We start from the raw sequence: 16084 nt of genomic DNA on the forward strand, positions 1-16084 counted from the left end.
TAGTTATAACGGTAAATTTTTTATATAACTTCTTAGGATTTTAGATATTTTTAATTAAAAAAAAGTTGTAGCATAATCTTATATCCAAACAGTTAAAACTATGTAAATATTGGAGTGGTCAAGAGAAAAGAAATCTTCTAATTAATTTCATTAATAATATTTATTATACAGTAATATAAATTGTAAATTAAATTTTTTGATTAAATTAATTATTTTACGTGATATTGAAATTTTATTAACTAAATTATTATTTTAAAATTTTACTAATTTGCTTTAGTTTTTAAATTGAATGTATTATTTAACAACTGCTACTATGAAATAAGTTATTTTTCTCGAGTCCTTTTTTTTTTTCTCTAAGATTTATTAGAATTTCGTGAAAAGGACCAGAATATGTAACTTTTTAGGAACCAGTTATTTAACGATATTGAGTATGAAAACACTTCATTTTTGCATTTCTTTCTCCAAGTTCTAGTTGGATTTTCTCCGAAAGAACAGAGATTTTCAATGAAGAAAATTTGGAGCACACGCAATCCTAAATCAAGAGAAACAGTGAAGCCTTTATAGTTGAAGTGGTCAGAAGAAAACTTGGTAATGGTGACCATTGAAACAAGCCACACCGTTTATTCTAATGGCAGTAGTAATCGCTGCTTTAAGACTTATTGCTAATAATTTCTCTTCTTTGAACACCCCTTTCTTCACGTTAATATTGGAAAACTTGACTATTGATCAGACTCACAATTTTCTAATGCTTTACTTTTACTTCGTTAATTTATTCATTTGATACGTACGCGGATAGTTGGAGACTCATATTTTATTCCAACGGCAATACCCAGCATAAATAGAGAAGAGGGCTTGTGCCCTAAATCATGCAATGTCTTAGAAAACAGCATCTTCACATCATGGATTTTCAACTACCATATTGTTTCTTCTTCCTTCTTCTTCTGCTGCTGCCATTTTCTAGCAATGGTCAGGCTCACAGCAACATATCTTTGGGCTCATCTCTCACAGCTGCAACTGATAACCTTCCTTGGACTTCACCATCCGGGGAATTTGCTTTTGGATTCCAACAAGTTGGTGATGCTGGCTACCTTCTTGCCATATGGTTCAACAAAATACCCGAAAGAACCATAGTCTGGTCAGCTAATAGAAATGATCTAGCTCAGGGGGGATCAAGAGTACAACTTACGGAAGATGGTGAGTTGGTTCTAAATGATCAATCAGGCAGACAAATATGGAGTCCAGTTTTTGGTGGAAGTGGAGACGCCTATGCAGCCATGCTTGACACGGGAAACTTCGTGGTAGCAAGCCAAGCTGGTGCCAATTTGTGGCAGAGTTTTGATGAACCAACAGACACACTGTTGCCCACACAAAATCTGAATTTAGGTGCTGAACTAATTGCTCCCTACCTGGAAAAGAATTATTCACATGGAAGATTCAAGTTCATTCTACAAACTGACGGGAATCTCTTATTGTGCACAACACGTTATCCAAAAACTACAGTAAATTTTCCTTATTGGTCTGCCCAGGATTCTATTGGAAGCGGTTATAGGGTGGTCTTTAACCAGTCTGGCTATATGTACCTCGTAGCCCAAAATGGCACTATGCTTAATTCGGTATTCTCTAATTCAGTATCAATGCAAGACTTCTACTTGAGGGCAACCCTGGACTATGATGGAGTTTTTCGGCAATATGCTTATCCAAAGACTGCTTCCAGTAGCAGAAGGTGGCCTATGGCCTGGACGACCTTGCCAAACTTCATACCCTCAAATATCTGCGTCGTAATTAGGGGACCAGTAGGCAGTGGAGCTTGCGGTTTCAACAGCTATTGCATGTTAGGAGATGACCAAAGACCAAGATGCAAGTGTCCTTCTGGTTACACTTTCTTTGATCCAAATGATGAGAGGAAGGGATGCAAGAAAAACTTTATTTCACAGGATTGTGACCATCCATCGCAAGAAATAGATAACTTTATGATCAGGGATATGCTTAACACAAACTTCCCATATACTGATTATGAAGATTTTCTTTCAGTGGACGAGGATTGGTGCAGACAAGCTTGCTTGAGTGACTGCTATTGTGCTGTTGCCACTTACAACAGTGGACACTGTTGGAAGAAGACAGGCCCTCTCTCGAATGGGGTAACAGATCCAAGTATTGGTGATAAAGCCCTGCTGAAAGTAAGGAAAGGCAACTGGACTGCAGGTTCAAGTGCAAAGAAGAGTGATCGATCAACTTTGATCACAACAGGATCGGTGCTTTTAGGTAGCTCCATCTTTCTAATTGTTCTCTCTCTGCTAGGAATCTACGTGTTCTTTACTCGATGGAACCAACAAAAACTAAAGGTGGTACCGCAACTCCATGTCATGCCAGAAATGAATCTGCAGAATTTTACTTACAATGAGCTGGAAACAGCTACAGGAGGATTCAAGGAAGAACTTGGCAGGGGTGCTTTTGGAATTGTCTACAGAGGGGCACTAGCCAACGAAGACAAACCGCTCATCGCAGTAAAGAAATTAGAAAAGATGGCCGGGGAGGGCGACACAGAATTCAATACAGAAGTGAAAGTTATTGGAAGAACAAATCACAAGAATCTGGTTCAACTTGTTGGATTCTGTAACGAAGGGCAAAATCGCCTTCTGGTCTATGAGTACATGAGCAGTGGCTCCTTGTCAAACTACATATTTGGATATTCAAGGCCTAGTTGGCACCGAAGAATGCAAATTGCTTTCGGTGTAGCCAGAGGGCTCCTTTACCTCCATGAAGAATGCAGCTCCCAGATAATCCATTGTGATATCAAGCCTCAAAATATCCTCCTCGACGAATCTCTTAACGCCAGGATTTCAGATTTCGGACTAGCCAAGCTGTTGAAGACGGACCAAACCAAAACAACGACAGCAATCAGGGGGACAAAAGGGTATGTAGCTCCTGAATGGTTCAAGAACCTGCCTGTTACAACCAAAGTGGATACCTACAGCTTTGGCATTCTTTTGCTGGAGCTAGTTTGTTGCAGAAAGAAGTTTGATATTGATAAGAAAGAATGTCAGATAGTTCTTGCAGACTGGGCATGTGATTGCCTTAAAGAAGGAAAGTTGAACCTTTTAGTAGAAGAAGATGAAGAGGCAATGGAAGACATGAAAAGGGTAGAGAGGTTTGTGATGGTTGCAATTTGGTGCATTCAGGGGGATCCATCTTTAAGACCTGGAATGAAGAAAGTTGTGCAGATGTTAGAAGGAGGTGTTCAAGTCTCCGTTCCTCCTGATCCTTCATCATTTATCAGCACAATCTAAATCCTTGTAATATATCTTGTTGCTACGGCCAATGAATGTTACCTATCTACCTTGAATTGAATAATCTGTAGTTCCTATCATTTCAGGCATCATGTGTTAGACTTTGCACGATAAGGCTTAAAACGCATGCTTTCAATTATTTATTTTTTCTTTTCCATGTTCACGACAAATAAGTAAAATAAAAGATTTAAAATGAATATAAAGGCAAGCCTGTATATAATTATTAGATTTTTTTTTCTTAATATTCTTTTAGGATGTTATATATTAATGCATGTATAAAATTCAGGATGTTAAATATAATTTAATCTTAAAAGGTTTATTTTAATTATTTCCTTTAGATATTTTCAGTAAAAAAAACCTGAAGCACAATCCTAAATCCAAGAAGTGAAAACATGATATCCTGTGATATCATCTAATATTTTCAAAGAATGATATAAATAAAAAATTTAAAATCTTAACTAATAATTAGTTAATTGTTGTTTTTAAATTGAACAATAAGTCCTTTTTACGAGTTATTTCTTTCTCGAAGATTTAGTGGAATTTTCTCAAAGAAGACGATGTGTATATATATATATATCAAGCCACTTTTGAAAGGCTTTTTTTCCTCTCCAAGATTTAGTGGAATTTTCTCAAAACAAAATCTAGAATATATATATATAAATTGTTAGGATTTAAGAGATTTTCAAAAAAGAAAACTTTTATAATTGAAGTGGTCAAAAGAAGGAAGCTTCTGATTAATTTCAATGACGTTATCTATTGCTCTTTCTTGCATGTCTATCACACAGTCCTTTTCTTCACGTTAATATTGGAAGAGTTGACCATTGAAAATTACAATCACCTAGCGTTTGACTCATTAATGCTGCGATAAGCTTTTTCTGAGGATGTAAACAGGAAGCTGCAATGTTTTGTCCTCCAGTCAAATGATAGTTTATTTCAGTTTTTTTTATAGTTTACCCGGGATTTAGCATATAACTTGAGTCAATTTAGATATTATTTTGTTATTTTAAAAAAAAATTAAATGATGTTCTTACATGGTTGATCGGGTCAGGTTTTTTTTTTTATTAATTCAATTTTAACTAGTTTAATTTGAAATCTAACCGGTTTGGGTTGGCAGATAAATGCATTGACCGTTTAATAACTGGAAAAATTCGATATTAGTTAAAAATTATTTACCAGAAAGAAAAAAATCATAAAGATTAAAGACAGAAAGAAAGTCTATGCCATCTTCATTTGATAGGCGGAAGGTAGGAGCCTCATTATTTCTTCCAACCGCAATACTCTCATAAATAAAGAAGAGGGCCTGAGCCCTAAGTCCTGCATTGTCTTAAAGAAAAGTATCTTCACATCATGGATTTTCAACTGCCATATTGTTTTTTCTTCCTTCTTCTTCTGCTGCTGCCATTTTCTGGCAATGGTCAGGTTCACAGCAACATATCTTTGGGCTTATCTCTCACTGCTGCAAATGATAACCTTTCTTGGACTTCACCATCTGGGGAATTTGCTTTGGATTCCAACAAGTCGGTGATGCTGGCTACCTACTTGCCATATGGTTCAACAAAATACCCGACAGAACCATAGTCTGGTCAGCTAATAGAAATGATCTAGCTCAGGGGGGATCAAGAGTACAACTTACAGAAGATGGTGAGTTGGTTCTAAATGATCAATCAGGCAGACAAATATGGATCCGTCCACAATTGGGTGGAAGTGGAGCCGCCTATGCAGCCATGCTTGACTCGGGAAACTTCGTGCTAGCAAGCCAAGCTGGTGTCAATTTGTGGCAGAGTTTTGATGAACCAACAGATACACTGTTGCCCACACAAAATCTGAATTCAGGTGCTCAACTTATTGCTTCCTACCTGGAAAATAAGAATTATTCAGAAGGAAGATACAAGTTCATTCTACAAGCTGACGGGAATCTCATCCTGTACACCACACACTATCCATTAACTACCTCAAATTTTGCTTATTGGTCAACCGGAAGTTCTATAGGTAGCGGTTATCAGGTGATCTTTAACCAGTCTGGCTATATGTACCTTGTAGCTAGAAATGGTACTCTACTTAATCCTGTATTCTCTAATTCGGTATCAATCCAAGATTTCTACTTGAGGGCAACCCTAGACTATGATGGAGTTCTTAGGCAATATGTTTATCCAAAGACTGCTTCCAGTAGCGGAAACAGGGCTATGGCCTGGACGACTGTGTCAAACTCCATACCATCAAATATCTGCTTGGAAATTACGGGACAACAAGGCAGTGGAGCTTGCGGTTTCAACAGCTATTGCAGATTAGGAGATGACCAAAGACCAAGTTGCAAGTGTCCTCCTGGCTACACTTTCTTCGATCCAAATGATGAGAGGAAGGGATGCAAGAAAAACTTTATTTCACAGGATTGTGACCATCCATCGCAAGAAATAGATAGCTTTGAGATCAAGGAAATGCCTAACACAAACTGGCCATTTAATGATTATGAAATGTTTGGTTCAGTGGACGAGGATTGGTGCAGACAGGCTTGCTTAAGTGACTGTTATTGCGCTGTTGCCATTTTTAACACTGCTGGACAATGTTGGATGAAGAGAGTCCCTCTTTCGAATGGGGTAATTGATCCAAGTGTTAGTGGAAAAGCCCTGATAAAAGTAAGGAAAGGCAACTCGACTGCAGGTTCAAGTGCAAAGAAGTGTGATCGACCAAATTTGATCATAACAGGCTCGGTGCTTTTAGGTTGCTCCATCTTTCTAATTGTTCTCTCACTGCTAGGGATCTATGTGTTCTTTTCTCGATGGAACCGACAAAAACAAAAATTGATACCGCAACACCATGTCATGCCAGCCATGAATATGCAGAATTTCACTTACAGTGAGCTCGAAAGATCTACAGGAGGATTCAAGGAAGAACTTGGTAGCGGTGCCTTTGGAACTGTTTACAAAGGGGCACTAGCGAACGAAGACAAACCACTCATTGCAGTGAAGAAGTTAGATAAGATGGCCGGAGAGGGCGACAAAGAATTCAATACAGAAGTGAAAGTTATTGGAAGAACAAATCACAAGAATTTGGTTCAACTTGTTGGATTCTGTAACGAAGGGCAACATCGCCTTCTGGTCTACGAATACATGAGCAATGGCTCTTTGGCCAATTTTCTCTTTGGAGATTCAAGGCCTAACTGGAATCGAAGAATGCAAATTGCTTTCGATATAGCCAGAGGGCTCCTCTACCTCCATGAAGAATGCAGCTCCCAGATAATCCATTGTGATATCAAGCCTCACAATATCCTCCTCGACGAATCTCTTAACGCCAGGATTTCTGATTTCGGACTAGCCAAGCTGCTGAAGACGGACCAAACCAAAACAACTACAGCAATCAGGGGGACCAAAGGGTATGTAGCTCCTGAATGGTTCAAGAACCTGCCTGTCACAACCAAAGTAGATACCTACAGCTTTGGCATTCTCTTGCTGGAGCTAGTTTGCTGCAGAAAGAACTTTGAGATTAATGCAATGCAAGAACATCAGATAGTTCTTGCAGACTGGGCATGTGATTGCCTTAAAGAAGGAAAGTTGGACCTTTTAGTAGAAGAAGATGATGAGGCAACAGAAGACATGAAAAGGGTAGAGAGGTTTGTGATTGTTGCAATTTGGTGCATTCATGAGGATCCATCTTTAAGACCTGGAATGAAGAAAGTTGTGCAGATGCTAGAAGGAGCTGTTCAAGTCTCTATTCCTCCCGATCCTTCATCATTTATCAGCACAATCTAAATCCTTTTTTGATGTACACACACGAACACAGATATATATATATATATATATCCAGAAACTAAGGCCAATGAATGTAACCTATCTACCATGTATTGAATAATCTGTAGTTCCTATCATTTCGGACATGTCTAGATCATCTTCTGGCTGATACTCTAAATTTCAAGTCATATGATGATTTCTTCAACTTGTCCAATTGAGTAACAGATTGATTACAAGGACTGAGTCTTTACAAGGACTGAGTCTTTATCAGTTTGGAAAGAAAAACATCATGTGTTACGACATGCACAACAAGGCTTCAACAAGGCTTCAAATACTTGAATCCTTTTATTTTATTTTATTTTCCTTTTCCATGCTCAAGAGTAACGAGTAGAATCAAAGAATTATTATTCAAAATATGTGCTTAATAAATAATTACTAACCAGTACTTCAATCTTAAATGGTCTAGCTGTTATAGACTTGGCCCGTGTAAATAGCATGTTTGTTTCCCAAGTTAGTTATCATAATGTAGTCCTGATTAAGATCATTTTAATTGAGCTTGGCTTGATTTTCATAAAATATTTTGTTTATAGTTGTTAGATTAACTCAGTACTGATCAATTCCCAGCCTTAATTTTTTTTTTTAAATATCGTTTTTAATTTTATTAAAATAAATTAAAATAATATCTTTTATCTGCAATTACTAAATTCCTCAAGATGTTAAACAAGCCATTCACATGAACTCACACATGACCCATATTAGATATGTTAATTTAGATTTCGGGCTTAATATTTTTTATGTGAATGGTTTGTTAAACATCTCGAGCAATTTAGTAATTGCAGACAAAAGTTGACCTGCCCATTATAATAATGATAGGAAGAAAAGGTTCCTTTCTGCGGAAAAGACAATTTTAGACCAATATAAAAGACTAGTCGTTGCATTTTTTTGTCATGTTTATATATGACACGTAGTCGTGTTTATGTATAACACGTAGTCGATGGCAATGTGACTTTCAAATTGGATTGATTCGTGTGTTAATTGTACCATGCACATTAAAGTTTCATGCACTTATTTCTTTTCTTTTTTTTTCATATTAAAGAGTAACAAGTAAAATCATATATTTATTAGCATTAAGCAAAAAGATTTTATAATTTATTATTCCACATAGTTTAATTTTAAATAATAATATTTTTTTTAAGGTTTAGTTTTAATGATAAATGAGTTTGTTCCTTAATCTACTATTTAGAATTGAATCTTTAAAAAAGCAATTCCTTTTTCTGAATTTATAAATTCAGATATAAATGCTATAATTCAAAATCAATATATAAGAGGAATCATTCAAACAATGATTACTTTTAATTCACTTTACAAATTACTTAACTAGATGCTAACTAAATTATTGGCTCACACTATGCTACAAATTAGATTTATTTTGTATATATATATATATATAACATCCAGATGTATCTAACATGTTTTTTGGTATAAATAATTTAAATTATATATGAGTTGACCTGATATAACTTGGTTAATTTGAGATTAACGATTGTTAAAAATATAGTTTGACTAAACATATCCCAAGATGATATTTAAAAAAAAATGTTAAGACGGAAATATATTGAATTAACTTGTTAAATCAACATTATTGTTATTCATTTTTGGGACCCCATGCTAAAAAATTAAAAAAAAAAAGCATTGGAAAAATAAAATATATATCAATAAGAAGAGCATGAAAAAAATCTAGAAAATTTTCAAAACCTAGTTGAGGAAGATCAAAATACCTAAAGTTGAAAAATTAATAGTTTGATTTTGATTGACAAATGCCTTACTAACAAGAAAAATTCAATTTGAGAAGAAACATTTAAAATTGAATGTTTAATAACTCAATTGATATTTTTTTAGGGTTTAATTAAATTTATTGAAGGTTTAATTGTGAGGAATGTTGGTTTTTGAATTCAATTTGGGCTTTAATTGAAAAGAATTGAAGTTTTAGGGTTGAATTGCAATTTTAAAAAGATAATTTGGCCAAATCAAGAGCGTAATTGCATAGATATTAAAATTTGATAGGCAATTAGGGACTTGATTAAAAAAACTCAAAACCAAAGGCCAAATTGTAAAAGGTGTGGGACTTCAAAGACTTAAATCAACAAAACCAAGGGTCAAATTAAAGAAAATTAAAAGTTTAAGTGATAGTCAATTGAGGATCAATTTGCATAAATCAACAATCAATGACCTAATTAGAAATGGTGCTAAATTATGGGGTTGATTATTGAGTTTGACAGGGACGGAATTGTATGAAATTAAAAGTTGAAAGATAATTAAAAAAAAAATAAATCAAATATATCAAGATCTAAGACCAAGTTACAAATATTCTAACAAAGTCACTCAAACATGATGTCTTTATCAATTTCAGAGATATGTTAGGAGTTATCAAAAATCAAGTTTAATAGAGGATGTTGAAAATAAACTAAAATTTTAGTTTTTTTTAAAATATTCTAATTGACTAGTTGAAAGAGAGGAATCGATCTAATGGTTAAGAACTGTTCAACTAATTAATTCGAAAAATTGTTTTTCCTTATTATATTAAATTAATTTTTGTTTAGTTTAATTTCTTATTTGTCTAGAATTTTATATTTATAAATAGGCTTGTAATGATAAGTATAAGGTAAAAGCAAAAAAGAAAAACACTTAATAAAACATACTTTCTTCTAAAAATTTCTTCTTGTTAAATAGCCTTGCAATTTAGTATTTATCCATATAAGCTACCATACTAATTGTCTTCTAACGGAGGGCTCCTTCCATGAAGAATGCATCTCGCATTACTATCCAAAGGGTAAGTAGCTCTTGAATAGTTCAAGAACTTAGTTGTTACAATCAAGGGGTTACCTGCAGCAAAGGGCAGAGGCATGTATAAGCTTGGATGGGCTATAGCCTGGATGAAGATTTTTTTTATATTTTTTTACAAATTTTATGTAAAACATTTTACAATTTTTTATTAAGATATCAAAAAATTCTAAAAATTTGCATAAAATCTTTTAATATGATGTTTTAACTTGGGTTAAAATTTCAGAAGTTTTGGAGAAATTCAGAAATTTAATAAAAAATCATAATTTGACCAGTTTTATGTTATTAAAAATAATTTTCAATCCGATCATCAAATTGAACTGAAAATTTTATGAGAAATCTTAAAATATATTAAATAAAATTTGGTTAAAATTTTAGAATGAACAAAGTTTGGTAGCGCTAAAAAAACATCAAATAAAAGCAAAACGACTCATTAAGAGTAAAATAATTATTTGCCTTTCAAAAATAAAATACATCAGTTCTTCCTTTATTTTATATGTTGCTGACTGGGCAAAAGCAGAATAGAAAAAGAAAGAAAAGAAAAGGCGAGATAGAAAGAGAGAAAAGTAAAGAAAAAATATTAAAAAAAAATCAAAGGAAAAAAAATTAGAAAAGTGAGAGAATAACCATGTAAACTTACAAAGTTCAACTTATAAAATACTAATTTAAGAAAGAATTAAGTGAAGGAAGGAGGAATTCAGAGAAGGAAAAAATTTAATTACTTTCTTTTTCAATTAATATGAAATTGTTATTTTATCCCGGTTGAGGGGTTGTTACAATATCAATTCAGATTCGATTATAAATGAATTATATTTCATAAAATATCGAAGAATGTAACTTCAATAATGAATTTATTTTTATTTTCACTTCAATTTTATGTACTTTCAAATTTATTTTAGATAGTGTATTTGAATTAAAATTTTACTATTAATTTTAAAAATTAATGTACATGAGTTAATAATTTATCTTAAAAAAATTATATATTTATTTAATACCTTCGGGTTGGAAAAATTCCTGACTCCTCCCTTGCCTACAGCTTTGGCATTCTCTTCCTAGAGCTAGTTTGTTGCAGAAAGAACTTTGAGATTAATGCAATGCAAGAACATCAGATGGTTCTTGCAGACTGGGCATGTGATTATTTTAAAGAAGGAAAGTTGAACGTTTTAGTAGAAGAAGATGAAGAGGCAATGGAAGGCATGAAAAGGCCAATGAATGTTACCTATCTACCTTGTATTTTATAATCTGTAGTTGCTATCATTTCAGGCATCATGTGTTAGACTTCGCACATCAAGGCTTGAAACGCATGCTTTCAATTATTTCTTTTTCTTTTCCGTGTTCACGAGTAATAAGTAAAATAATAGATTTAAGATGAATATAATTGGATATTTTTAGCGCTAATAAAGTGAAATATATAATTTGTTAGGATTTTAGAGATTTTCAATAAAGAAAACTTTTATAATGGTCGAAGGAAGTAAGCTTCAGATTAATTTCATTGAAATGGTCAGAAGAAGAAAGCTTCAGATCAACTACATTGAAGTGGTCACATACCATTTATTTATCTATTGCTCTAATTATGGCGTACAGCTAATAACATGTCTTTTTTCTATGGATCGATCAGACATTAATATTGGAAAATTTGACAATTGAAAATTGCAATCACCTAATGTTTGACCCATTAATGATGCAATAAGCACTTTCTGAGGAAGTAAAAAAGGAGGCTGCTGTTTTGTTCTTCCAACCGCAATACTCTCATAAATAAAGAAGGGGACCTGAGCCCTGAGTCCTGCATTGTCTTAAAGAAAAGTATCTCTTCACATCATGGATTTTCAACTGCCATGTTGTTTTTGCTTCCTTCTTCTTCCGCTGCTGCCATTCTCCACCTATGGTCAGACTTACAGAAACATATCTTTGAGGTCATCTCTCACTGCTGGAAGTGATAACCTTCCTTGGACTTCACCATCTGGGGATTTTTCGTTTGGTTTCCAGCAAGTTGGTGATGCTGGCTACTTACTTGCCATATGGTTCAACAAAATACCTGACAGAACCATAGTCTGGTCAGCTAATAGAAATGATCTAGCTCAGGGGGGATCCAGAGTACAACTTACGGAAGATGGTGAGTTGGTTCTAAATGATCAATCAGGCAGACAAATATGGATCCGTCCACAATTGGGTGGAAGTGGAGCCGCCTATGCAGCCATGCCTGACTCGGGAAACTTCGTGCTAGCAAGCCAAGCTGGTGTCAATTTGTGGCAGAGTTTTGATGAACCAACAGATACACTGTTGCCCACACAAAATCTGAATTCAGGTGCTCAACTTATTGCTTCCTACCTGGAAAATAAGAATTATTCAGAAGGAAGATACAAGTTCATTCTACAAGCTGACGGGAATCTCATCCTGTACACCACACACTATCCATTAACTACCTCAAATTTTGCTTATTGGTCAACCGGAAGTTCTATAGGTAGCGGTTATCAGGTGATCTTTAACCAGTCTGGCTATATGTACCTTGTAGCTAGAAATGGTACTCTACTTAATCCTGTATTCTCTAATTCGGTATCAATCCAAGATTTCTACTTGAGGGCAACCCTAGACTATGATGGAGTTCTTAGGCAATATGTTTATCCAAAGACTGCTTCCAGTAGCGGAAACAGGGCTATGGCCTGGACGACTGTGTCAAACTCCATACCATCAAATATCTGCTTGGAAATTACGGGACAACAAGGCAGTGGAGCTTGCGGTTTCAACAGCTATTGCAGATTAGGAGATGACCAAAGACCAAGTTGCAAGTGTCCTCCTGGCTACACTTTCTTCGATCCAAATGATGAGAGGAAGGGATGCAAGAAAAACTTTATTTCACAGGATTGTGACCATCCATCGCAAGAAATAGATAGCTTTGAGATCAAGGAAATGCCTAACACAAACTGGCCATTTAATGATTATGAAATGTTTGGTTCAGTGGACGAGGATTGGTGCAGACAGGCTTGCTTAAGTGACTGTTATTGCGCTGTTGCCATTTTTAACACTGCTGGACAATGTTGGATGAAGAGAGTCCCTCTTTCGAATGGGGTAATTGATCCAAGTGTTAGTGGAAAAGCCCTGATAAAAGTAAGGAAAGGCAACTCGACTGCAGGTTCAAGTGCAAAGAAGTGTGATCGACCAAATTTGATCATAACAGGCTCGGTGCTTTTAGGTTGCTCCATCTTTCTAATTGTTCTCTCACTGCTAGGGATCTATGTGTTCTTTTCTCGATGGAACCGACAAAAACAAAAATTGATACCGCAACACCATGTCATGCCAGCCATGAATATGCAGAATTTCACTTACAGTGAGCTCGAAAGATCTACAGGAGGATTCAAGGAAGAACTTGGTAGCGGTGCCTTTGGAACTGTTTACAAAGGGGCACTAGCGAACGAAGACAAACCACTCATTGCAGTGAAGAAGTTAGATAAGATGGCCGGAGAGGGCGACAAAGAATTCAATACAGAAGTGAAAGTTATTGGAAGAACAAATCACAAGAATTTGGTTCAACTTGTTGGATTCTGTAACGAAGGGCAACATCGCCTTCTGGTCTACGAATACATGAGCAATGGCTCTTTGGCCAATTTTCTCTTTGGAGATTCAAGGCCTAACTGGAATCGAAGAATGCAAATTGCTTTCGATATAGCCAGAGGGCTCCTCTACCTCCATGAAGAATGCAGCTTCCAGATAATCCATTGTGATATCAAGCCTCAGAATATCCTCCTCGACGAATCTCTAAACGCTAGGATTTCTGATTTCGGACTAGCCAAGCTGCTGAAGACAGACCAAACTAAAACAACTACAGCAATCAGAGGGACGAAAGGGTATGTAGCTCCTGAATGGTTCAAGAACCTGCCTGTTACAACCAAAGTGGATACCTACAGCTTTGGCATTCTTTTGCTGGAGCTAGTTTGTTGCAGAAAGAAGTTTGATATTGATAAGAAAGAATGTCAGATAGTTCTTGCAGACTGGGCATGTGATTGCCTTAAAGAAGGAAAGTTAGACCTTTTAGTAGAAGATGATGAAGAGGCAACAGAAGACATGGAAAGGGTAGAGAGGTTTGTGATGGTTGCAATTTTGTGCATTCAGGAGGATCCATCATTAAGTCCTGGAATGAAGAAAGTTGTGCAGATGTTAGAAGGAGGTGTTCAAGTCTCTGTTCCTCCTGATCTTTCATCATTTATCAGCACAATCTAAATCCTTCTTGTACACGTACATATATCCAGAAACTAAGGCCAATCAATGTAACCTATCTACCATGTATTGAAATAATCTGTAGTTCCTATCATTTCAGACATGTTTAGATCATCTTCTGGGTTCGTACTCTAAATTTCAAGTCAAATGATATTTTCTTGAACTTGTCCAATTGAGTAACAGATTGATTGTTAGGACCGAGTCTTTATCAACTTGGAAAGTAAAACATCATGTGTTACAACATGCACAACAACGCTTTGCATCCTTTGTTTTTTCCTTTTCCATGTTCAAGAGTAACAAGTAGATTCAAAGAATTATTATTCAAAATATGTGCTTAATAACTAATTTCTAACCAGTAATTCAATCTTAAACGGTGTGACTCTCATAGACTTGGCTGTTGAAGACACAACAAACTAAAACAACTATAGCAATCAGGGGTAACAAAGGGTATGGAGTACCTAAATGGTTAGTCTGTTGCAGAAAGAACTTTGAGATTGATGCAAGGGAAGAAGGTCGAATATCTTGCAGACTAGGCAACAACGAAAAAAATAGAAGTGCAAATGCTCCAAAATAAGAGTAAATACATTTAATCAAAACAAAATAAAAATATAAACTCTTAAAAAAAAATATTCCATTAAATCATATGTACAAGTAATTGTTATTAAACTCTAACTAGAAGTTGACCGTGACAAAGGGTGAGATTTTAGGTGCAAATTTTGTTTAGGTGCAAATTTTGTTTAAGTAATGGTCTTTGAATATTTCATCACCTGTAGGGCCATGAATATAGTAATTACAAAAAAAAAACTTTTTCCTCTATTACCAATACAAGATGGATAGATTTTTAAAAAGAAATAATAATAATAAATGAATCTATTCCTAGCTCTAAGTCCACAGAGTCAATTTTTTTATTTCAATTTAAAAACACGTCATGAATACTTATGGTGGACCATACAATACCAAGAGAATATTAATTAATGTCACTAATTTAAATTTAAGGATTAATCGAGCAATTAAATACACATTAATTAATGTCACCTAATGTTAAGGACATCACTTTCTTCAATGGGACAAACACTCATCCCCTTTGCTGTTTGCGGTGGAAATCAAACTCTAATCCTTTACAGCATTTAAAAATTACAATTATTATACAGCATTCATTAAGTATCCTCTGCACATGAAATCACAACACTGGGACTTCAAAGATTAAAGCTGATATATATTATTCAGGCCTGCAGGATATGATTCCATTTTAGTTGAAACAATCAGAAAGAAACAAAGCCTTTGCCGCCTTCCAAACTAATTTCTGTCAACTGCAACACTCAACATAAGTAGAGAAAGGGTTGTGCGCTTGCTTTGAGCACTGAAATTTCCTAAACAACATAATCTTCACACCATGGGATTTTCACCACCATATTGTTTTCTTCTTTCTTCTTCTGCTTCTTCCATTCTCCACCAATGGTCAGACTTACAGAAACATAACTTAATTTGGAGTCATCTCTCACTGCAGGAAGTGATAACCTTTCTTGGACTTCACCATCTGGGGATTTTTCTTTTGTTTTCCAGCAAGTTGGTGATGCTGGCAACTTACTTTCCATATGGTTCAACAAAATACCTGAAAGAACCATAGTCTGGTCAGCTAATACAAATGATCTAGTTCAGCTGGGATCAAGAGTACAGCTTGCTAGAGATGGTGAGATGGTTCTAAATGATCAATCAGGCAGAACAATATGGAGTCCGGTTTTTGGTGGAAGTGGAGCCGCCCATGCAGCCATGCTTAACACAGGAAACTTTGTGATCGCGAGCCAAGCTGGTGCCATTTTGTGGTGGAGTTTTGATCAACCAACGGATACACTGTTGCCCACACAAAATATGAATAAAGGTGGTGAACTAATTGTCGAGGAATCTGGAGTGGTGATGTATTAATATTTGTTTATACGAAGCTTAGTATACTGAAACACAATAAATCAATTTTATATATATATATATATATATATATATATATAAAAGTGATTTCTCTAT

General features: G+C 35.1%; 3 protein-coding genes and 1 pseudogene across 3 annotated transcripts; all 4 read left to right on the top strand.

The window, feature by feature from the left end:
- The first annotated feature begins 779 nt into the window (after window positions 1-779).
- LOC105126168 (G-type lectin S-receptor-like serine/threonine-protein kinase RLK1) lies at window positions 780-3367 on the top strand. The gene has a single exon (XM_011026944.1). The coding sequence runs from the start codon at window positions 867-869 to the stop codon at window positions 3285-3287; it is 2421 nt and encodes an 806-aa protein (XP_011025246.1). The 5' UTR covers window positions 780-866; the 3' UTR covers window positions 3288-3367.
- Window positions 3368-4542: 1175 nt separating this feature from the next.
- On the top strand, window positions 4543-7217 carry LOC105126167 (G-type lectin S-receptor-like serine/threonine-protein kinase RLK1). Its single transcript, XM_011026943.1, is given in 2 exon segments — window positions 4543-4785; window positions 4788-7217. Coding segments are annotated over 2 exon segments (2397 nt in total). The 5' UTR covers window positions 4543-4634; the 3' UTR covers window positions 7034-7217.
- Window positions 7218-11539: 4322 nt separating this feature from the next.
- On the top strand, window positions 11540-14225 carry LOC105126166 (G-type lectin S-receptor-like serine/threonine-protein kinase RLK1). The gene is given in 2 exon segments (XM_011026941.1): window positions 11540-11727; window positions 11729-14225. Coding segments are annotated over 2 exon segments (2379 nt in total). The 5' UTR covers window positions 11540-11688; the 3' UTR covers window positions 14069-14225.
- A 1213-nt stretch (window positions 14226-15438) lies between these two features.
- Window positions 15439-16084, top strand: part of LOC105126282 (G-type lectin S-receptor-like serine/threonine-protein kinase RLK1) — a 7853-nt pseudogene continuing 7207 nt past the window's right edge.

This window comes from Populus euphratica, unplaced genomic scaffold, assembly GCF_000495115.2.
Source record: "Populus euphratica unplaced genomic scaffold, PopEup_1.0 scaffold75.1, whole genome shotgun sequence".
Classification (NCBI taxonomy): domain Eukaryota; kingdom Viridiplantae; phylum Streptophyta; class Magnoliopsida; order Malpighiales; family Salicaceae; genus Populus; species Populus euphratica.